The 23,084-nt window shown below is 39.0% G+C and overlaps 1 protein-coding gene across 1 annotated transcript in view; it reads right to left on the bottom strand.

Annotated features, from left to right (window-relative positions):
- Window positions 1–6,414: 6,414 nt before the first annotated feature.
- The window catches only part of unc5b (unc-5 netrin receptor B), a 55,905-nt gene continuing 39,235 nt past the window's right edge, over window positions 6,415–23,084 (bottom strand). Inside the window, exons 7-17 of the mRNA XM_059359868.1 lie at window positions 22,794–22,958; window positions 19,678–19,710; window positions 16,640–16,834; window positions 15,870–16,238; window positions 15,680–15,767; window positions 14,649–14,823; window positions 14,332–14,571; window positions 12,900–13,049; window positions 12,193–12,357; window positions 10,553–10,731; window positions 6,415–9,150 (exon numbers count right to left, since the gene is read on the bottom strand). Coding sequence (XP_059215851.1) covers window positions 8,985–9,150; window positions 10,553–10,731; window positions 12,193–12,357; window positions 12,900–13,049; window positions 14,332–14,571; window positions 14,649–14,823; window positions 15,680–15,767; window positions 15,870–16,238; window positions 16,640–16,834; window positions 19,678–19,710; window positions 22,794–22,958 — 1,925 coding nt within the window. The 3' untranslated portion in view covers window positions 6,415–8,984. The remainder of the gene's footprint in view (window positions 9,151–10,552; window positions 10,732–12,192; window positions 12,358–12,899; window positions 13,050–14,331; window positions 14,572–14,648; window positions 14,824–15,679; window positions 15,768–15,869; window positions 16,239–16,639; window positions 16,835–19,677; window positions 19,711–22,793; window positions 22,959–23,084) is intronic.

The following is a 23,084-nucleotide window of genomic DNA, read 5'->3' as shown; positions in this document are numbered from 1 at the left end:
ACAAGGTTTTTGATGGAAAAATCAAACAAACATATATAGCAGTAGGTCACCAGGAAGCAGCAGAGACCAATAAGAGGAGACAGGAGCGGTATGTCAAGGATCCTTCCTTGGTGAGCTGGAGAAGATGCTGATTAACAGCAGGTGTGACTATCAGTCACTTTCTGGAAATCTTTTGTTTGCACACATGGCTGTGACTGGTGACTCTCTGTTCTGTGGTAAGGGGGACTTTTGGGATTTTTAGCATTGTTTTAGAATCAGGATAGCATTTTAATTGTTAGGGTAATGTAGGGGTGCATGCACCCTGAGGTATTTGTATTTTAATGATTGTAATTGTGGGTCTGTCATTTGTTTGTAGGACTGAAACACTGACTGTCTTAAAGAACAGAGGTATGCAAAATATCAGAATTTAAACCTCGTACTATATGTCCTACAAACAGTGCTTTGTTTGTTTTTTAGGCATAGCACTGACTGCCGTTTATTTTGGTTCAGAGTACCATAAATAAGTAAGAAAGTGAAAAAAAATAATAGATAAACTCAACAGCAATGTTTATCAAAATAATGACCTGTTTAGTCCAAATAATCCACAGACGTGAGCAGTTTCGTATAGGTACTAGGAAGAAGGGCCGGGCGATATGGACCAAAAGTCATTTCCCGATACACAATATATATCCCGATATTTTTATTGCAAAGTGAGAGCAAATGTTTAGTCAAAGTAAAAGCCAAATATGATATGGTACAAGTAGTTCTATTAAAAGTGTTTATTTAAGTGAACATAAATACTGTATAAAAACAGGAGTAGCCTACTTTTTTTCCCTTTTTTTTTTTTTTTTTTTTTAAATCGAAGCTCCATAAAGTGCACATTTAAATAAATGAAAATATCTTAAATAATTGCCTGGAACAAAGATCACAGTGCAAATTTGAACTATTTGGATGCAATATGGTCTAATTTCATATCACACTTACAAATATATCGATATTTCTTTTATATCAATATATATATCGCCCAGCACTACTAGGAAGAAAATAATAGCTTTATTTAACAATCATCTCTCTGTTTTAAATGCTTGATTTGCATTACTGCATTGTTTTTGGTAATGTCAATTTGTCTTAGGCCAGGGTATTCAACCTTGTGATCTTAAAAGAAAAAAAAAGTCTCGTTCAACATATCTTTAACATTAGTCTTACCTGTAGTGGGTCTGTAAGGTGGCCTTCTACGGAACCCCTTAGAGGACATGGGAGAGAGAAAAAATAAACAAACAAAACGAGGCCAAGATAAAGGCTACAACCTTGTGAAGAGACGGATAAATATTTTTTCTTCAACATGGTTTTGTAACAACTCTTTTGGTTTGACATTAATGATGTTGCGATGATTTCTTAGTATTGAGAAAGTTTTATTTTAGCAGAGTGAAAGGACCTTTTCATCATGTTAACAGCATGACTGTATGAATGACAGTGTTAAAAATCGACTTGAGAAGTAATAGTAGTAGTAACAGAAACTATTTGATGGATTTATGACTTTTGAGTATACAAAACTAATAACAGTCCCATCATCAGGCTCACACCTCTACTTTATGCTTAATACTAAATAGCATATCTTAGCATGCTAATGTGACCGACTTAATAATGAGATCAGTGGTCACATAAACAAATAGATAAAAAGCATAAAACTTTTCAATAATCTGTTTGTTTATTAGTGGTTTATATTTACCAGCCGCTGTAGAGTAAATAATGTGGTGAGAGTTAGCTAGTATCTCTTTATGAGGGTCTCTCGAAGGGACTACGTAGCTATTTGTATGACAAATTGTGATTAAATAATGTAAACCTGAGTGATCTATATGATGTTATATGTATAATCAAAATGCAGCAAAGATTTAACTGAGATGTGGAGAAGTACTGGAAGACAGGAGAAGTAAAATAAGGCCTAGATAAGAATGTTAAGTTTGTGCCAGAAAAAACACCTGTGATATTTCGCCAGAGATGCTTATTAGAGTGCTTGTCCCGGAGAGCTGATAAGAGCAAGGTTACCCAGCTGGGCAAGAAGCAGCATTAACAGTGCTAAAAACAAGTAGCAGATAATAAGTGAGAAATAAAAAATAAAAAAGGCTCTGTGCATGGCCAACAGTGCTAAAAAACAAGTAGCAGAGGATGAGTGAGAAATAAAAACATAGAAAGACTCTGTGGGAACCTACGAATGACTCAAAATCATAGTGAATAAAGCATAGAAAGGCTCTATGGGAACCTACGAATGGTTAAGTATTTTATATTTTAGCCATATTGATTTTATTGTTATTATTTTAGATTTGAGTTGCTTAGTTTTAGGATTTTAACATTGTCTTCTTCTGTTTCTAGTATTGCGGCTGGTGGGGACCTCCATTCACCGGTGTGACTGAAATGCTGGGAGTTCACTTTAGATGGTGAAGTGTGTTGGGTTTATATTTCTTTTGAATATTTAGTATACTCCTAGTGTCCTAGGCAGTGGGTGGTTGGTTTCCTAGCCGTGATATGACTGTCTGTCCTCTTGTATTTTGTTGACTGTTTTTTTTTTTTTTTAAAAGAGTTTTAGATATTGTAAAATAAATGGCATGTGTTTGACCCACACTGGTTGTTGTGGCCTCCTTAATTGAAGCCCCTGCGTGTTAGATCAATCCATAAGGTTACACATACAGCTGCTTGCAATGTAAACCTCTTCAAAATGAAAGAGCAAAAACGAATACACATTCATGTATAGTTGTAAATAATGAAAACTTGATTGAAAGTCAAATCAAGCATTTTGCTTTTTCAGGGGATGATTGAATTTGAGAAACTTTCACATTGTAACATTTTTTCATACATTTTTCCTTCTGTAAATTTATATTTTTATATGATAACTCTAAAGTTTAATTTGTGTGACACATAAAGATTTATTAGGCTACAAAAGCAACAAATCATTAGTTCCAAATAAAACGTAGGACATGATGCTTTGGGCTATAAATTAAAAAAATAAGTCTGGTGTAATGTACGAAATGTCTCAGTAATGGCAATACATGATCATTTTTTAGCATTTGATTGAAGCTTGATGAAGCTTACGAATGCAATACTATCAAACAATTTGAAGTGTTTTTATTTTTTTATTTAATTAAAAATATATATTTTAATTATTTTTTTTCTGTGCAATGCGCATGCGCGGCCCGTTGCAAAGATAGGCCGCGCATGCGCAGTAGCGCAACGAGGCCGCGCATGCGCAGAAGCTACTTCAGTAAAAGTACTAATACCACACTGTGAAATGACTCCACTCCGCTCATTTTAACTACCTAATAAACTTTTAAGTAGTTTAATTTATAAAAATGGGTAATCATTTTAAATAATTAATAATTAATAAATTAATAATTAAAGCTGTCAGCTAAATGTAGAGGAGTAAAAAGTACAATATTTGCCTCAAAATGTGTTGGAGTAGAAGTATAAAGTTACATAAAATGTACATAAAAGTACCTCAAAATTGTACTTTAAGTCCAGTACTTGAGTAAATGTACATAGTTACTTTCCACCATTGCTACCTGCCTCTTCTAACTTATACATATCAGTTAAGAGTCCTCCTTCAGACACTGTATGAGGATTATAGGGATAGTTTGTGCATTATTATGCAAAACTTGGTACAATTATTGTCAATGCCCTCCTGAGGATAACCCTTTATATATTTTATATTTATATATTAAGGTTTTATTGATCGGCCCCTAGATGGCACTGTGGTGGCAGTCTAATTTCATATTTGGTACAGTGGCCACACTATAACACTTAAGGCAATGAAATTCATAGGGGTGGTATAGACTGGCCCCTGTAACGCACACACCCCGACGGCAGCATGCCCCGACACGCGTGTACTGCGAGGGCCCGTTCAGTACTGCTTGCAGTCCTAGTTAATTATTATTTATCCAAGAAACATTTTGCACAAATAAATCTTTTTTGTACATATGTAAAGGGATTTCATAGCAGTAGAAGAGCACATGCAGTATAATTTCATATACTACAGGTGCATCTCAATAAATTAGAATTTCATAGAAAAGTTTAAACATGTCAGTAATTGAAAAAGTGGAAATAACACATTTAATAGACCCATTACACACAGAATGAAACATATATCATGTCTTAATTTATTGAATTTCTTATTATTATAATGATGATGGCTTAAGACCTTAAATTCAGTGTCTCAAAAAAACAATATTACAAAAGACCAATTTTAAAAAGTATTTTTAATATGGAAATGTTAGCCTCTCAAAAGTATCCATCTATATGCAATATATATCAATACTTGGTTGGGGCTATTTGACTTGAATTACTGGAAATGGACTTTTCAATTATATTCTAATGTATTGAGATGCACCTGTATATGCTGGAGCAGATGATTCTAAACCACAGGTCTGTATGCTCCCAGGTGGTCAGTAGTTACTGAAAACAACCGCCAGGGGGCGCTCACAGCCAAATTGTCGAGCACCTGTCTGTCTCTTTCTTTTGTGTATAAGAAATCTGATAAAACACTTAACACTTAAACACTAAACACAAAAACAGCCATTCATTTTAATCGACAGTACAAAGTGTGTGTGCATGTGACCATTTTTCATGTGTCAGTGCCCTGTGTTGGCCCCTACGTTAAAAGATTACACATTGCAAAGAAACATTTAGATTTCTAACTTGACATCAAGGTCATTCTGAGTGCATCACTTTTAATGAATGTATAGACATGTTCAAATGGGCTTTGGAGTTGCACACAATTTAATTAAATTCACATTCACACCAGTTTTTCTTGTATAAACTGCAAATGCCTATCAAGTTACTTGAGGTCCAAGTATCTTTGTTGGTTTATCATATTCATATCCAACTGCTATTTACTCACTCATACATTCATGTATAAATGCCATTCAGACTTTAATCTGTTTCACATCTTTCACACATTTTTACAGAGTAGAAAGGAGCTTTTAAATATTCTGAAAAAAAAAAAAAAAATTAACCTGTGGTCATTGCCACAGTTTTCACTCCTCACATAATTTTCAGTGAAATTAAGCCATGGAATATAAAAGTTGTTTATTCATAAATGGTTTAGGAAAATACAGATGAATTAGCATTACATATTTCCTGTGCATCTATAAAGATGCCAGAATTAATTTTGATTATATTGCACCCTTGTGTGTACTGGCTTTTGCAACGATATGTGGTCTATCCATCATATTTACCAGGAGAGGGCACCATAGGACAACATAACCTACAATATCTTATTGTATCTCTCTAGAATGTGAAAACAATTCCAATATTTATAGGAATAAATACTAAAAGTCCTCTACGGTCAAACATGAAACCAGGTGGTTTTGTGTCTTTTATTGGAGTGAATACTTGCAGGCTCTCCGTGACACATAAGTGGACACCACAGGACTGAAATAATTATCGTCAAATTAATCACTGTCTAAATGTGGAGGTTATCCAGCTCACAGCTGCTGACCTGCTGTTCCCCTTGGCAACAGCAGATCCATTTTTGTTATTGTCTTTCCATTATGAGCCTAAAATCAAACATATCCATCATAAACTTATTCTGCAGGTTATAATTCTAAGCATATCACATATTTATTTCAATTTAATTTTAGGTGGTGTGAAAAATGACGAATCATTTCATAATGCAGAAGAAGAATACGTGTTGTAAATGCTGCACATAACGTGTGTACTGCCGTCACATGCAGCATGTTCTCAGAATAGATATTACACGCCTTCAAAATAAAGTCACTGTCATTTCTAGTTTATTCTATAAAAAGTAACAAAACTCTTGTTGAAGCTGCAGTAAGCTTTCATACTGTATCACAACTTCATGCGTTACAAAAGGTTCAATTAAGCCATGCACTGAAGAGTGACATATCAGCCCCCAATTAGCAGTGCATCTAATGAAACAGGTGCAAAGTGTTGCCCACCATTAAGACCATGCTGCAGTGCACTCACTAGGATATTTGTTCTCAATATAAGAGCATAATCTGACAAATCCCCACACATCCTGCTCTTGCAAAAAACAACAACCTGAGGTTAGAAAGCTCGATCTAAGCACCAGAGTCAGTCCTTAAAGGACACTATTAGTGTCTTTAAAACCTTGTTAATTTGAAGGCCGGACAGCCTGCCGGTTAAAAGCTTTCAAAGCTAAATGGATCTAAAGGGAATTTTCCAATGAGGTGTGAGGGAAAGAGGAGCAGGTTGAGTAACTTTGTATTTTCTGTGAAAATAGGGTGTAATTGATAAAAACACAGACACCATTTGAAAGTGATTTTGTTATGTCAAGGATCTCCAAAGAACCCTGCAATTTGCTCTATGGATTTTTAGAAAAGCTGCTCTTACAATGTTTGCAATAACAAGTTTTAATACAATAACAACAAAGCACAGACTCTCGTTAAACTAAGAAATATAATTTATTGCATAAAAATTATATTTAGTTACAGGTAAGAAGGCTAGACGTTTATTTACAATTGGTACTTTACAGAGATAAAATAATGTCACTGAATCCATTTTGTGTTTTTTCATAAAAATGTCCAACTTCTTCTTGAACAAAGGCTAAACTTTCTCTTTGATAGGAGCGAGGAGGAATCCAGTCCAGCTCCAGTATAAGTTATCCAGAGCAACGGCCAAAGATCCAACAGATACTCAAGAAATCCGGACGAATAAACACTGTAGTCTACAGCTAGCCAGTCTCTGTAACAAGATTTGAGGAAAGAAAATAGTCCTGCAGTGTTCAGGAATCCAAAGTTCTGAACTGGTCATGTTCAGATATTTCCTCACGGGCAAAGACCTGCAGGGCACGGGTTCATGATGGTAGTCGCAACTTGTTTTGTAGCCATTGCACCATACTTTATTTTGTTCTCCCACATGTATTTTTTCCAGGAGTAGCTTCCTTGGTCAGTGATCCAATCCTTCCGATCCACCATAACCAAAAAATGTTAAACCACCCTTAAACTACTTTAGGATACAAAATCAAAACCCTGTCAATGCCCTGATCTGAAAAAATAGAATTACTCTTCCAGGAAACAAAAGAAGTCAAAATGCTTCGCTTTTCTTTTGTACTTGCATAGCACTTACAAAGAGAAATGACAGATCTTAAGCGTGCGCACTTACAGTTTGTGCACACCCACCTGCCCACACATACCCACTCACTCAGTCACACACACACGCTTGTTTTTCAGTTCATTCACACAAAACAGTGACATGACTCACTGAAGAGGAGGGATACTGCCTGTGTTTTGGTTTTTGTGGTTTCAATGATATGAACACTTTTTCTTTTTTTGCTTAGAGGGAGAAAAAATACCCAATAACAGACAGAACTTAATAACAAAGTTACAGATGAAAGCATTTCAATTCCCGTCTAACAATAACTGACAGAACTATATTGATAATGCAAAAATGCTTGAAGACCCTGACCACAAAGCAGGCGGCTTAGTAAAAAGGTTAACAATATGTTGTTAAACTGAGAGAAGGGAGATAAAATGAGTTACAGGGCAATGGGTAGACATATGGACACATAGATATGTGGTGGACAGAGAATAGAAACATAATGCAGTTAGTGTTGAGGTAAATTTTATGGTCCCTTGCTGCCGAGTTGATTCAAGGCAAGGCTAATCTATTCTGTAATATTTATCTGTCTGAGCAGTGGAACAGTTAGAGCAAAGCAAAAAGCCTATGAAATACAGCATACAGTATATTCACCTGGACATTTGACCACCTCTAATCATGTTTTACAGATTACATTTTCAATGGATGCACCATATTAAAAACAACAAATAAACATGGTTTTCTTCTTCGAAACCGAGACATCCACTGTGCATCTAATTGTCCCATTTGGCCTGCTCTACTCAAATAAAAAATTAAAAAGCTCAGCAGCTAAACAAGCACACATGATAGAATGGATTCTATGTGATTGCAAGAGAAATAAAAACAAAACAACAAAAAAAATCCACAAATATGGATAATAACTTAAAGAGCGTTCCCCAAAGGAAACTTTTAAGGGATGACCAAAAAGCTCTCCTGCAGTTTATTCTCAGCAGATCGGAGGAGTGTGGCAGAGCGATAGACGAATGCAAGGAGAGATGAAAAGAGAAACACCCCTGTGAGTCAGAATGATATGCCAAGGCTTTGAGGCATTTGTTGGTACAATATAAAGAGTCAGTCGGTCTAGTTATCTGCCAATTCTTTAAATGAACTTCACAATTCATCCTCCTACCACAAAGAAAAGGCAGCTTTTTTTTTCCAGCACAAAGCGACATACTCAAGGGTTCGGACCTCATGTGATTTGTCGACAGTTGAAGCAGTTAGAGGAGAAATCCTAGCCTATTCAGAGCCGGTTAATGACCAGTTTGTTGTTATGTGTGTGTGTGTGTGTGTGTTTGTGTGTGTGTGCTGGAGTGTGTCTGTAGCCTGAGGAGGTTTCAGACAGGTCGGTTGCTGCCTGTCATTCACTGCACACACAGAATGACAATGGAGAAAACAAAAGCCCCTGCCATGAGGTGAGATGGTGTTAAATCATGCACTTTTCATGCTGCTACTGAAACATGGGTAATCCCGTGTTAGCGTCTTACTGTGCGTGCTTCGGTGTGTTGAATACATGAATTTTGTTTTGTTATTTATATACAAGAATAGTGTAAATTTCAATCTTTGCAGAAGACAGTCAACACACCACGTATGACAGACGACTTTACACCCATTTTACGCCTTCGTACACTCAAATTGGGTTCACATCTTGCAGATGCAACATTGCTTTGGAGGATTCAAGCTGAATCAGATTAGCAGTTATCATGGGAATAGGTTACGGTGGTAGCTACAGTGGCTGATCAGGGGTCAGTGAAAAAGGAGCATGAGGCAGAGGTAATACTAAATGCTCTGTGGGCTTATGATTTGTGCCGGGGTGTGCATATTCATAGGCAGGTATTCTTATTTCCATCACGGTGGTGGGAAAAAAAAAGTCTGGCTTGCTCTCTCTGTTCCTTGACCAATCAACAATCCCCATCTGTTGTCATGACAACTAGCACCTCACTTTTGCCCATTTCTTCCAGCGCGGTCGCCAGAGAGACCAGGTCTGCGTCAGCTTGGTGACAAGCTTCCCATAAGTCCAGTAGAACACCTGTGGGGCTCGGCTTTGTGGCAAAGTAGTTCAAGTACCTAAGGAGAAGAAAGACAAGCACTCTGTTATTGATTACAGCCATATATGCACATATTTAATACTGTATGTTGCAAATGCTGTTGGTACCACTTATTCTCAAGAGTCCAACATCGATGCCCAAATAACTCTCATATTTCACAAAGCAGGATTAGCTGGTTAGTAAGAGGAAATATTTTCTGAAGCAATGTAATATGAATACATTGCTGCAGATCTTTTTTCTGATCCATACTTGTGTTCTTATTTTGTGGGTACTCAATGCTTCTCTCCTCTTAGGTAAGGGGAATGTTACACAACTGGTTGAAAAGCACTTTTCATTCAATAAAAAGATCATGAAAAAAATAAAAAAATAAAAAAATACATTGATAAATATCATATCATCAAATTGAGATACATATACAGTACTGTGCAAAAGTCTTAGGCAGGTTTTGAAAAAATGCCTAGAAGAATTGATGCTGGTTTGAAGTCAAAGGGAGGTCACACTAAATATTGTTTTGATTTACATTTTTCCTTACTTTGCATTTTGTTAATTGATAAAAAATAAACTATTAACATTTCTATTTTTGAAAGCATTCTTATTTTACAGCATTTTTCCAAACCTGCCTTAGACTTTTGCACAATACTGTATTTCTACACGGTCGCCCATAAAGTTGGAATCATTTTGTTTTCACACACAATCCTCTGTGAATTGTGGTTTCATTTTCATTGTGATATGTTTGGAAGAGGTTGATTAAAATAAAGTTTCAAGAAGATATACACTTTATCTGTCAATAATACATCACATTGCCACAATAATTTCATGGAAAAAGGTAAAAAATATTTGATTCCAACTTCATGAGCAACTGTGTGTATTACATTTTGGTTAAATTTGTTCATAAATCAAATTTCTAATTGTATACTCAATTGAATATCAATTAAACTTGTATTGGTTTAGTCATTTTAACAATTGTTTGTATCTGCTTCTTTAACTGAGGTTCCCTGTAACACTAGTACTGACGCTCTGGAAAATCCTCTTTACTTAACACTTGCCTTTATTTAGTGTTTAGGTGGCGTGACATGTGCTAATAAAGTAATAAAAAATTATAATCACATGGGATTTATCATTCAGCACACCTGTGTAAGAGCAGATTTGGATGGTTAAGAAAGTTTGTTGCATCTGTAGTTGACCTCTGTTATTTTTTTCTCTTAGCAGTAAATTAAGAGAAAATAAAAGAGAAATTTAAGAAAATGCTGCTGCATGAGTGATGTTTTATTACAGTCGGCAGACGACATAAAAAAAATCATACTCTTGCACACAATCCTGAGTTATCACTTGACAGTAGAAACTAGGAGCTTGAGCATCAACACTGGACTTGTGCGTGACCAAGCTGCCTCTCCCACATAAACATGTGAGGCAGATCTGACCTGTCAAAGCCGAGACTGCGTGCCAGTAGTCTCCAGTCACATCCTCGAGCACTGGGTGCATCCAAACTGGCACAGATCTTCTGGCGGATGGAGTCAGGCAAGCGAAAGGCATAGGGTCCCACTTGAGAGGAAGGCAGGCAGGTACCTCCTGAGGGGAGGGGCGAGTGCGGGGGCAGAGTCTGGATTGAAGAAGAAATTGAAAAGCATTGAGACCAACCTCTGTAATTTTTTTTTTCAAAAACTGTAAATGTGTGATTTTTACAGACACTTATTTTTATACATTTCTTTAATGACAGATGTTGGATTTTTCGGTAACGCTTTATAATAAGGTCCTTAATAACCATTAATTAACAAGTAATAAGGCATTGTTCTCGCTTTAGATCCGGTAGTTGCAAAAAGCATAGTTAACTTATAGTTAACTTATAATAGATGAGCAATAAAGTATATTTTAATATCAATAAGCAAACAAAATAAGATTAATAAAGGCATGGCAAAGACATAATGGGTGGGTCATGGGTGTTTGTAATGCCATTATTAACACTTATATAAGCTTATAAACACACAGTAATGTTAATAAGCATCTTGTAAGGACTTACAAGGGCCTTATTACTTGTTAATTAATGGATATTACAAGGACCTTAAAATAAAGCGTTACCGATTTTTCTGCATTTACTGTATTCATTTAAATTCAGTGACAGATAAAACTCTCTGTTTGAACGAACAGCACTATGAAGCGTGGTGGTAGCAAATCATCTGATGTCAAAATCATGTTGGAAGAGATGAGAAGTTTTGTTTGGAAACTACATTTTGAACTGAGAAATGTTTTGAAAAAAGCTGACTTCAGAATAAGAACGGCTTTAATTGCAACGTCATCTGCATTTACATTATTTAAAGTAACTACAAGGAGTTTTTAGCTGATTATGAAAGAGTCTTAATGTAATACTGATGCCTCCAATGACCTACATAAGTGAGAAGATCTTTATTCTTAACGCATATCCACAGGTCTGATACTGGACGAAACAGTTTACTGCAAGTGGACCAGAAGGGACTATGCTTACAATTTTCTCAGACGAGAAAGGAGGTATTTCTTTATATAATACGTTACATTTTTTGGTTAAAAAGAAAAAGAAAATAATTGACAAGAGAACAAAAAAAAAAGTTTTAAAGATAGAAGGCAAAAAAATATATAAAAGACAGAAAATACGAGTTAACCTTGGTCATTCAGCAGATGGAGAGAACTTCAAGCTTTAAATGATTCAATACCTATTCTGAATTTACCCTTTCCACCTGAGACAGGGCCTGTTTTATGTGTGAAATTCATTGTGAGACAAGGTTTTACATCAGTATATGAATTTACCTTAGTGGCTCAAACAACATTACTTTACTTTGCTTTCCCAATCTTCATATTACAGTTAAATTGCCACTAACAGATACATTTCCAATTTCCTATGCATCCTGTAAACAGCTATATTTGAAAATGAAATAAAAATGAAACTTCTGTCTTTCGCTTCCGAAACAAATACAGACGCTCTGCAAATCAAGTTCTTACCACCGGAAACATTACCGCTTTTATTCAATGGGGTCACCAACATCAACACAAAATGAAAGTCCTTATAGTAGCTTAAGGTTGTCACCATTACCTCCTGAATATCCGTGTGCAGCTGGAATATCTGTCCCTCCCCTTCCACCTGTCGGACGCAGATCTTACAGGTGAGCTGTGACACAGCCAGGCTCCCTCTCTCCAGGCTGAAGGTGCAGTGCAGGGGTCTCTGGCTGCCGCTCCAGATGTGATAGAACGGGATCTCCTGTTAACAAAGACAAATGTTAAGAAGAAAATGGGTCTCTACACTGTGATTAAAGTGGTTTTGTCCTGAGCAGCACAATCAGGAAGGATCTAGAACACCAGTTTCCATTCGAGGAGAGTGCAATATGCTTTATTTTGATATTGGCTGTTTCCACCCACTGTGTGTCAGAGGACAATTTATTTCCTAAGCACACTGTCCATAAATTAGGAGCACTATCAGATTTCCTGTTTGGTTATTCAGAGAGGGTTCAGACTGCCATCTTGGTAAGGCCGCCAAGAGAATGCAGCAGAGGGTTTGGATGTTTACAACAGAAGCGAATACACACTAGCTGTGTTTTCTGAGAAAATAGCCGTTCTACTGAAGTGAAATAAAGAGTTTTTTTGCTTAGGAGCTATTGCCTTTTACGCTTGAAGTAACAATGACAATTTATCAATACTGTCATGGTTCTATGTGCTCTGTAGACATGAACACGTCCACATCCATAAGCACTATGCAAATCAAGAGATTGTTTTTTAGCATCTGCTGCATTTTCAGCATCTCACCTGATACTTTGCCAGAAGTTTGCTTCTCCAGTGAGTGTGAGGAATATCGTGTATGGACAGGCGCAGGTTGTGATAGCTGTCTTTGAAGAGCAACGGCTTGGGATCCTCCAGCAAAACTCCACCTAGACTCCTCTCCAAATCCAGCACCTCCTGCAGAGAGGCAGACAGAAGAATGGCTTAGGAACGTATTTATGTTATTAATTTTTATTCTGGCTTTATTGTCCTAAAACATGCTTTCAAAATTGCTTAATTAAAATGCGTCATGCATCCTCTAAGTCAGTGTCTCCAAATGGAAATGTGTGAGAGCTAACAGTTTGAAAGCTGTTTGAACTTTAGCAGCCAGAAATCATGTAATGTGATGCCAGTAAACTGCACACAGCGCGCTCATGTTTACTACCCCGGCTGGTCTGTGAACACTTTATACAAAAAGGAACTAAGAGAAGGAAAATATCTAACGTCAGCGAGTCCAACTTCCTCTGGATAGAGTGCTCACTTGCTGTTTACTTGGTGGTTTGTATTGTGCTGTACTATTTTGAGTTGTTGCTTCTAGTGGGTAAGGGGAGATTCAGCCTGATACTGGAATTGAGTTTGGACAAGTGTGATGGAGCTCTATTTTAGTTGTATTTTAAAAGCTGACGTGGTCACAGACTGTATAAAAGAAGTCGACAAGGTATTGTGACATCAGCCCTTGGTCTGATTTCAGAGTTTGCAAGAGATTTGGGTAAATACAAAGCAAAATTATGTGTTGACAGTCATACTGACACCCCACAAGCAACAGCACACCCTTCACTACAGTTTCAATGTCTATATGTGAAGAAGATGTCACAGTCATGACAAAAAAAATAAATATATATATATATATATATATTTAATGCAACTCTACCTGTTTCTGCCTCATAATAAAAAGCCCTGTGGTGTTCTGTTGACAGAATCCCTTCATTTGTTATTCAACACAAAGCTTTTATTCTGAAATGTTTCCAGGAACATGTTGGAAAATGCAATAATTTGCACGTCTCTATAGTTAAGTCGATATGCTTTGAGTTATGGTAATATGGTAGTAGAAATGAAATATTTTTTATGGTCATTAACATGGGCAAACTAAATGCAGATGGTAGGCTGTTCCACAGCAGCGCAGCAGCAGAAACACTGTCTATGTGGACACCGCTCCAGTGCCAACTGCAGCAGTTCAGTGCACACACTGCTGATCGGGCTGTTTGGCCTTAGAGTGTCTTTTAGTCCAACAAATAGTCAGTAACCTAAATGTCACAGTTAACTTTAAAAAAAAAAATATTTACACTATAAACTCAGTACTGCCAGACTGACATCAATGAATTTAGGAAACAGAAATGCAAGAAAAAAAAAGTAAAGAAGATAGGTGAATAAACAAATATTATATTTTAAACAGGCAGTTGAGTAAACACACAAGCAGTACCTTAAGTGCATGTGGGGTGTCATGGATGCAGTAGATACGCAGGCTGTAGTCCAAGGAGAGGCAGGGTGCTCGAGGGGCGAACAGCGCCAGCTGGAGACGTTTGCAGGCAGGCTGTGGAGGGCAGGACTGGCCCACCAGGCCATATGTTCCAAGCTGCTCCATGAGAACATGACAACACTCCTCCTCCAGCTGCAGGTAGCACGGGGACGACAAAGTCTCCTCCCCTACCGTCAGCACCTCCTGAAAACAGATTGAAGTATGGTTTAATTATGTCCAACAAATATCTATAACTTGGTCCCAGTCAGAGGCTGTCTCACCTCCCAGGCCCCTTGGTGCGTCTGTGTCTTGAGTGTGAGGGTCCAGTCTGGTGTAGGTGTGTCAAGCTGGGAACAGTGGGGCAAAGTCAGGACCACGGGACGATTCAGCAGCATACCGGATGGGCCACAGCTCACTACAGGACTTAGTACAGTCTGACTGCCCTCAGAGGGTAGCCTGTGAATGTGACACACACAGGGAGAACACAGGGTGTAACAGTTGCCATAAACATCACAGTACATTACCAGTGTTGATACATATTTTTAAGAGTAAAATTAAAGTACTTTCAAAGTACCTCAACCAAAAAATGTCCAGACTCTCAAAGCCTTTAACATCACACCTAAATTGTTACTATAAATTACACAGAAAAAAAATGTAAGTATTTGTTTCATGTCCACAGCAATCAATTCACACCAACCCTTTATTTTACCAGCTTGTATTAACCTTTTATGTTCTGATCATTATTATTTAATGCTAGGTTAGGGTAAGTCTGGTGTGAGAGGCAAAGAAACAAATTTGAAAGAAATGTTTTATTTTAAAAATTGAAAGATTTTTGATTTGCACAAGATGAATAAAACACCAGATAAGGTTGAAAATGAAGCATTCTAAAAAGTGTAATAGTATAATCAAATTCCAGGATGTTTTCAATTCCTTGAAAAGACAACAGTTAAAATCAATCATTTTCCAACCTTTCAAGATTTTTACGAGGTCTGACTTATAAAAGAACATCATTGCCACAGCATGAAACATTCTGGTACTGATCTATTTGAGGCAAACCGAATATCAAACTTCCAGAGAATTGGCAAGAAAATGAATCCACTCCCATTTTGGTAGCAAAAGGTGAGACAAGTCGATCAATGTCTTTTTAATCCTCCGAAAAAGTGATAGAACTTCCAAAAAAAACTTCAAGTGGCTCGCAGTAGGCGATCCGTGCATGGGGAAATTTCTGATAGAGGTGAGAATGAGGTCTGTTCTGCTTCGTGGTTGCGAAGGAGACGAAGGAAATAGAGGAATAAAGATGAAGGGTACTCACGTCGTTTTGTCCCACTTGTTGATAATGAGGTACATCTCATAGAACTTTCCCTGGGGGATAGTGCCAGGCGGGACCAGCAGACTCACACCTGAGGGAGAAGGTGTCAGGATTTATATGCGATTAGTTCATGAAGAAGAATTCTGGTTTTAATTGGATGTGAGAACACAGCTGCATGTCGTATATATATTACCTGTGTTGGGAATGGTAAGGCGTCCTCCGAGATTACCCAGGGTGGCGCTGGTGCTCAGCCCGGGCTCTCTGGACAAGGTGTGGCTGTGGTAATCTCTCTCTCTACCCATAGTACCCACTGACTTCAGGCTGAGGATCTCCCCGTCTCCTAAGCACATGTCCGCGGGGAGCTCCAGAGAGGAAAGAGTCGAGGCGTTGTACACCTTGATTTTGAGACTCGGCAACGGGTCCAGGAGCGGAGAGGTGGTCATGGGGATTTTGTGAGGGCTGTCATTGACCCCCTGCTGCAGAGAGAAGAGCGGCCCGCGGAAAGCCCCCGCTGTGGCCGTCAGATCTGGAGGAGCTGAAGGATGCAGAGGGTGAGGGTTATCTGTGGACATGGGAGAAAAGAGAAGCTGCTCTCTTATCACCAAAAATGACACAGGCAGGGCTAGAAGTGATGCGAGTGAAATGGATTAATGTTGCTAATTAATATTTGATGGCAAGAACAAGAGAAGGGATACCATGACAAATGCTTGAAATGTAAAAAATGTAACGCAGTAAAGAATGGAGAATTGACTAAGCGAGAGCAGATAATGACATAAAGAGAATTCATTTATGGGATGATATAAATAGCAGTGTGATAATGAAATGGACTGTGAAAAAAAGGCTTCTATGAAGATGAGTAACAACAAGAAAAGTTGTGAAAACAAACACAGAGATGAAAAGGGGAGCCGTTTATGAATGTGTACTGAACGCCGTATGTGTGTGTTAGTGTGTCCGTGAGCTTACCCTGTCTGGGAGGCTTGTAGTTGCCAGGGTGGAAGGCAGCAGTGAGAGCAGACGAAGAATCGGTGATGTCTCCATGGAGATGGCGGCATCTGCGGCGATAGGCGAGCACACCCACGCACAACACCAGTATCACACACAGTAGCAGGGCCCCCACCAGACCAGCATAGACTGCTATACCCATACCTGGGGCCAGCGCTGAGAGAGGGACAGAGAGGCAGATGGTCAATGCACCATACAGGGACACATGTGGAAACACTCAGATAAAGAACACAAGGGAAACACAAGAAGGAAGAAAACACCATTTAAGAGACATCATTTGATTAACTACAAATTATAGCAGGAAGTAGTAGAGATTAGTTATTATAGCCCAAGTTAGTGCTGAAGCCATTAGTCGATTATCAGAACATTAACAACTATTTTTCTTAAATGACTCAACTTTTATGAAGACAATAATTCCTAACATTAGAGGATTTGCTGCATTTTCTTTTCTCTTTTATACTGCTGTAAATCCATTATCTTTGTATCTTTAATGGTAAAAAGCAACAATTTCAAGACATCACATCTGGGAAACTGTGATGGCACTTTTGAATATATGCACAGTCGCCCATAAAGTTGTAATAATTTTGTTTTCAGGCACAATCCTGTTAATTGTGGTTTCATTTTCATTGTGATATGTCTGGAAGAGACTGATTATTACACTTTATCTGTCAATAATAAATCACATTGTCGTGATCATTTCATGCAAAGAGGTTAAAAAAAATGTATTCCAACTTTATGGGCGACGTGTATATTCCAATACTGACATTTTATACAACTGTGGAAAATACTAGAAATTCTGTTCAGATGGATCAAATGTTGGCTGTGATGTGACTGATCTATGATACAGGTTCAGTCTGTATTTCTGGAGAAAGATTGTTGATATTTGAGCTCAACACCAAAACAAATACACCCCTCCCATCGGTGCTCCTTCACAACGTTATCATGTGCCAGCTTTATCATCACAGCCTAGCCCCTGTGCTGCATGAGCATGAACCGAATAGTGTTGTTTGTTTCTTATTGTTTTCTCTGCACACACAGAGAATCAGAATGGACATCTGTTGGGCTGTGGGGAGTTGAATTTGACAAAAAGTGTATTGGATAAGACCACACTTTTACAGTTACTTTCTCAACGTTATTATCACTTTTACTGTTTCTGCTATGAGTGACAAAAATCAGTAATTGACTGAGTTGCGCTGTCATCACGTTACCTTTAAACAAGAAGCCAATAAGTGCCATACTGTGGGGTACACAGCTTTAAAAGTTGGAGAGCGTTGGTATCAGGAGAGAAAGAGTTGGATCCCTACAAAATATTCACTTGATACTGAAGCCTCATTTTAGCTTGAGATGAACTCTTTAATGCCTTTTCTACAGATACAGGACTGTGGATTTTGTCCCCCATCTGTTACATTGGAATCGCATTAGGGAGCGGATCACTTCACAGCCAGTATGGACAGGAGGAAAGATCACAGCGAGTGATAACAGTTTCAGTGTACTTGTATGCATGCAAGTTTTGCTTTAAAATTATCTCTAGCAGCACGCCTGTTAGGGTGTGGAGGACCCGGTGTTCAATTTGATTTTAGGTAAATTACATCTTTTTTGGGTGAAAGGGATCATCCAGGAGAGCAACAGTAATAAACAGCTCCTCCAGGCCTGCAGGGGAGTGCATCAGACAACAAAAGTCGGCATGGATGGAACTGGCGGGGGGTTGGTTGGCCGAAACTTCACCTGCTCCCTGTTGGGCATCCTCTCATTTTTCCTGCTGAGTGATTGGCTGTGACTGGTCAGCAGGCCCTCCACAGCCTGCTTAGCCCCAACTCCCAAATACTAGCAGAGCCATCCCCAACCCAGACCAGACACGTGAGCCAGTCACACCACAGTAGAAAAGAGGAGCAGACATGGAGCGAGGTTGGCGGGAGACAAAGAAGAAAAAAAGGGATAAAAAAGAGAGTAGACAGGCTTGATAAACAGAGGAAGAGAGAGCTAGAGGAGAGGCAATTTGGCAAAAGGGATAGGAAGGAGTTAGATAAGGTTGTGATTTGTTGAGAGGACAGACGGATTATAAGTGTGGTGATGAGGAGCGAGGAGATAAGGATAGCAGCGCTCCAGGAAAAGGCCCGTGTTAAAAGAACAGTGTGGAATAAGTTGGAGGAAGCCACAGACACCACAGAGCAGCAGCGAGAGTGGAAGAAAAAGGGTGGAGGAGAGGAAAGCCGGAGGCAGACGGGCTGGCAGAGGAGAGCTCCCGTGCTCACGTGGCGCGATGGAACCGAATCCGACAGCCGTCCGCACTTATTACCAGAAACGGAACAATAGCGAATTAGGTGCATTACCGTGGCTGCTCTCCCCTGAGCCCACGTCACATTGAGCTAGAGGAATTACCATCACTTCAAATGCAAACTATATTACAGATTAACAGAAAGTCAGACAGAAATCAACTGTTTTTCTCCAGCAAGGGCTTCCATCTCATAGCCTATAGATCAAAGAGGCTCAACTTCGAGGCTTGTCACTTTATGCTCCCTTCACAGCAGAGTTTTTACTCCAACTTGTCAGTTTAGAGCCAGATTAACTGTTTGTTTAATTACCCCAACTTTAACTAATCTCTTTGTTGTAACCACATCTTTGTTTTCTGTTTTCTGCTGTTATGTAACTGATGCAATGTGCTAACATGAGCCAGCTCGGAAACCTATGTTACGCTTAGTCAACACACAAGACAAGACAGGATTACAACACTCATAAGCAGGCTGGACAAGAAGGTGAGGCGTGTCTTCACTGAACTCGATCTGAGATGACAACAAAGTGTGGATAGACATATTCAACACAAAACGCTGCACGCACCCAGCTCCACACAGCTGTTAGGACTCTTCATCTGTAGGAGCACACACACAGACACACAGACACAGACACAGACACACACACACGCACGCATGCGCACACACACACACACACACACACATGGTATGAGGCAGTGAAGGAGTGAAGTCATGGGAAGGTGAACTTACGATGGCTTGCATGTTCAATAGAAATCTTTTTATCTGTTTGAACAGGAGAAAAAAAACAAGAGAAGAAGAAAAAAGGAAAAAAAAACAACATAAAAATGGATGGACTAGTTGTTATGCAAATGAAAGATACAACAATACAAAGCATGAACGAGAAAGTAAACAAAAGCTCATCAATATGTAAACATAAAAGGAATACTGCAAACAAGAAAACATACTTTATATCTAAAAAGTAATAACCTCTTGTTGAAATGCGTGACAATGTGCGGCATTGTCGAATGAACTTCAACGTAATTGTTTATCATACATAATGCACAAACAGAGAATAAAAGCGCTTTAGAAGTGACTGTGGAAGAGATTAGGACATTTGGATGAGAGTGGCAAAGTTAAAGACAGTTTTCAAAATAAACAAGGACACTGGAATTTATGGACGGATTAGAAGACAATGGGCTTCCGGGCACAGACATACAAAACGGCCCACCGCCTCTCCTCGCAAGCAAGACACTGATTTTGTGGTGTTTAAGCCTCATTTTGTTGTTGCTTTATGTCTCTTTGTAGTCGTTATGCATCTCTATGTGGTTGTGCGCCTCTTTGTTGTCAATTTGTGTCTCTTTGCAGTCATTTCATATCTCAGTGTAGTTATGTGTCTTTTTGTGGTCTTTGTGCCTCTTTGTAGTCGTTTTTTGTCACTTTGTAAATTGTTTTGGTCTTTTTGTAGTTATTTTTTGTCTGTACACGTTTGCCCCGTTTTGTTGTCATTTTGCATTTCCTTGTTGTTGTTGTTTTGTGCCTCTTTCAAGTAATTTTTTTCTCGTTGTAGTCATTTTGTAGCTATTTGTAGTTGTTTTGTGTCTTTGTGTGGTATTCTGTATCTCTTTGTAGTTGTTTTTTGTCACTTTGTAATTGTTTTGGTGTTTATGGAGGTATTTGTTGTCTGTTCTTGTTTTGCCCCTTTTTGTAGTCATTAAGCATCTCTTTGTTGTTGTTTTGTGCCTCTTTCAAGTAATTTTTTTCTCATTTTGTATCTCTTTGTAGTGTTTTTTTTATGTCTTGTGCGGTCTTTGCATCTCTTTGTAGTTGTTGTTTTTTTTGTCACTTTCTAATTGTTTTGGTCTTCTGTAGGTATTTGTTGTGTGTACTTGTTTTGCCCCTTTTTGTAGTCATTTTGCATCTCTTTGTGGTTTTGTTGTCTTGAGGAGCCGAAGAAGACAATTCAGATTGAAACTGTCTTTTAACACACCCCATAGGGAATGTTATCACCTTCATCATGTGAAAAAAACAGCTCTTTCCTGACAGGAACAATCTTTTTTCAAAATAACACCGATGTGAATCATCCCTGAGTGGTTTGATGAATGTCAAAACAGTCTTTCAAGATCACACCACTTACTAGATCTCAAACCAAATACATTCCCCTCCCAAGGATCATCAAAACACCAAATGGTTCCACCTGACTTTTCCATTCATCTAACAGCAATTACAATCGACAAGAAAGCAGTGGATGTTGGTTTTGTGGTGTCTCGAAGCATTTTACATTTACGACTGGGGTATTTAGCCGATCCCCGATGGGATTACCAATGAGTGAGACGTTAGAGTGAGCTATTGTCTGATTGCCTGAAGCCCGGCAGGAATCAGGACAATTTGAGACCGCAGAATGATCATATTAATGTGCTGGGAAAATAAATAAGTCAGTAACCTGTAGTTTGCCAACTGACACATTTACAGATTTTCAACAGCCTAGTGCTTCCCATCTTCCCCCTCTGCCTCAGCCACTTGAGTGCATGTTCCCCTGACAGCCTCCTGAGAACGCTGCACTCTCTACAGACAGTGTATTTGTCTAATCTGGCTGCTCCATAGAAGCCTGTTTATGTCGGGGCTCACATGCACGTCTGATGGAGTTGAAGCAATGCGTGCATATGATCCCCCCCATTGCACGTGCATGTTCATGGGATGCGTGCATGCTTGGGCGTGTTGGTGTGTATACGTATGTGTTCTTAAGTGTGTACTTGAATGTATCTCACTGCCTCTGTGGATGTGCGTCTCAAAGATTCTAATGCGCTGTCAGCTGGATTCCTCCCAGCTCATCACGGGCTGCACATTGGGTGTCAGAGAGAGTCTGACTCACTCTCATATGCTCTTCCCTGTGCTAATTTTTCGACTTGGCGGTGTCATGCTCGCTTCCCACTCCATGCGCTCCCTCAGCCTGCGCTTGCTTCATCTCTCTTTCTCTCTCACTCCATCTGTGCTTTTTAGATGTGGATCACTTGACTTCTCTCTTTGTGAACCTAAATTTTGCCTCATGAAACATCTGTCTGCGATTTAGCTTTTTTTTCTTCTTTTCATCTCTCTCTACATCATTCGCGCTCTCACCATGCTGCAGTGCCTAATCACCTTGGGAATACACCTCTACGCAAAAAAGCTTTGAAATGCAATGCACCTTATGAAACTGTGAACCATGAGCAAAAATATCACCGCCTGCAAGATTCGCTGTCATCAAGTCAACAATAACCTGAAGCAGCAAATTTGCCATGAGGGAGTTGACCCCTATAGATACCCCAGAAAACCCCTTTCTTTCAGATTTTAGAAAGTGGAACGGTAGCCGTCTTTCCATTCTAAGGTGGATTTTAAGCAAACTTTTGAAATGTCGCAAAAAAAGAAATGCAAATTTAGCCGTGCTTCCATCAACTGGTTTGGAGGAAATAAACTAAGTTACAGTGTGGTTTCGTCAGAAAATGGCACTATAGGTGACACATGGCTGTTGTAGAAGAAGTAGAGGTTGCAAACTTGAAACAAGGTTCTCAATCTTGGAGGTGAGATAAAGACGCTGCCACACACTTCTAGTGGAGTGATGAGTAAGAGGGATTCTTTTCGTACGAGTCTATACATTATTTGGGAAAATCATGCAAAGTATAACTTTAAATTAATTAATTTTTTCAGGGGCCCTCTTACAGAGTGCTGAGGACCTGTGAGGTCCCTGGACCCCACTTTGAGATACACTGCACTGGTGATCTGTATTAAAGGGCGTACTACAGTTTTAGGATATATATTAAAAATTAAAGAGCCAAATATTTACTCTTTTTGACATTTAGCAACAGTTCAAACACATTGCTAAGGTGACTTACTGCGCGCACACAGCCCCTCAGTGCAGTTTTTGCTCTCCATCATGCTGCCGCTGCAGTGCTTTCCTCCATTTCTAGGTGGGGGGGCTTGGCACTCACGACTGCGCCAGTGGGTGCACTCTGTCCCACAGGCGGACCACTTGGCCCACTCTGTCCAGCCTCCATCCACTGGAACGAGACAGCAGACATGCGAGTCATTTTACAGCTAGCTAACGACTAAATACTTCCATCAGTGCAGGTAGAGGGGAATCGGGCATGACGTTATAATGCGGCGTGATGCATATGTAATAGCTT

The sequence above is a fragment of the Centropristis striata genome, chromosome 20, assembly GCF_030273125.1.
Source record: "Centropristis striata isolate RG_2023a ecotype Rhode Island chromosome 20, C.striata_1.0, whole genome shotgun sequence".
NCBI lineage: Eukaryota > Metazoa > Chordata > Actinopteri > Perciformes > Serranidae > Centropristis > Centropristis striata.
Note: the sequence above shows the minus strand (reverse complement) of the source record. Positions and strands in the feature narration are given on the sequence as shown.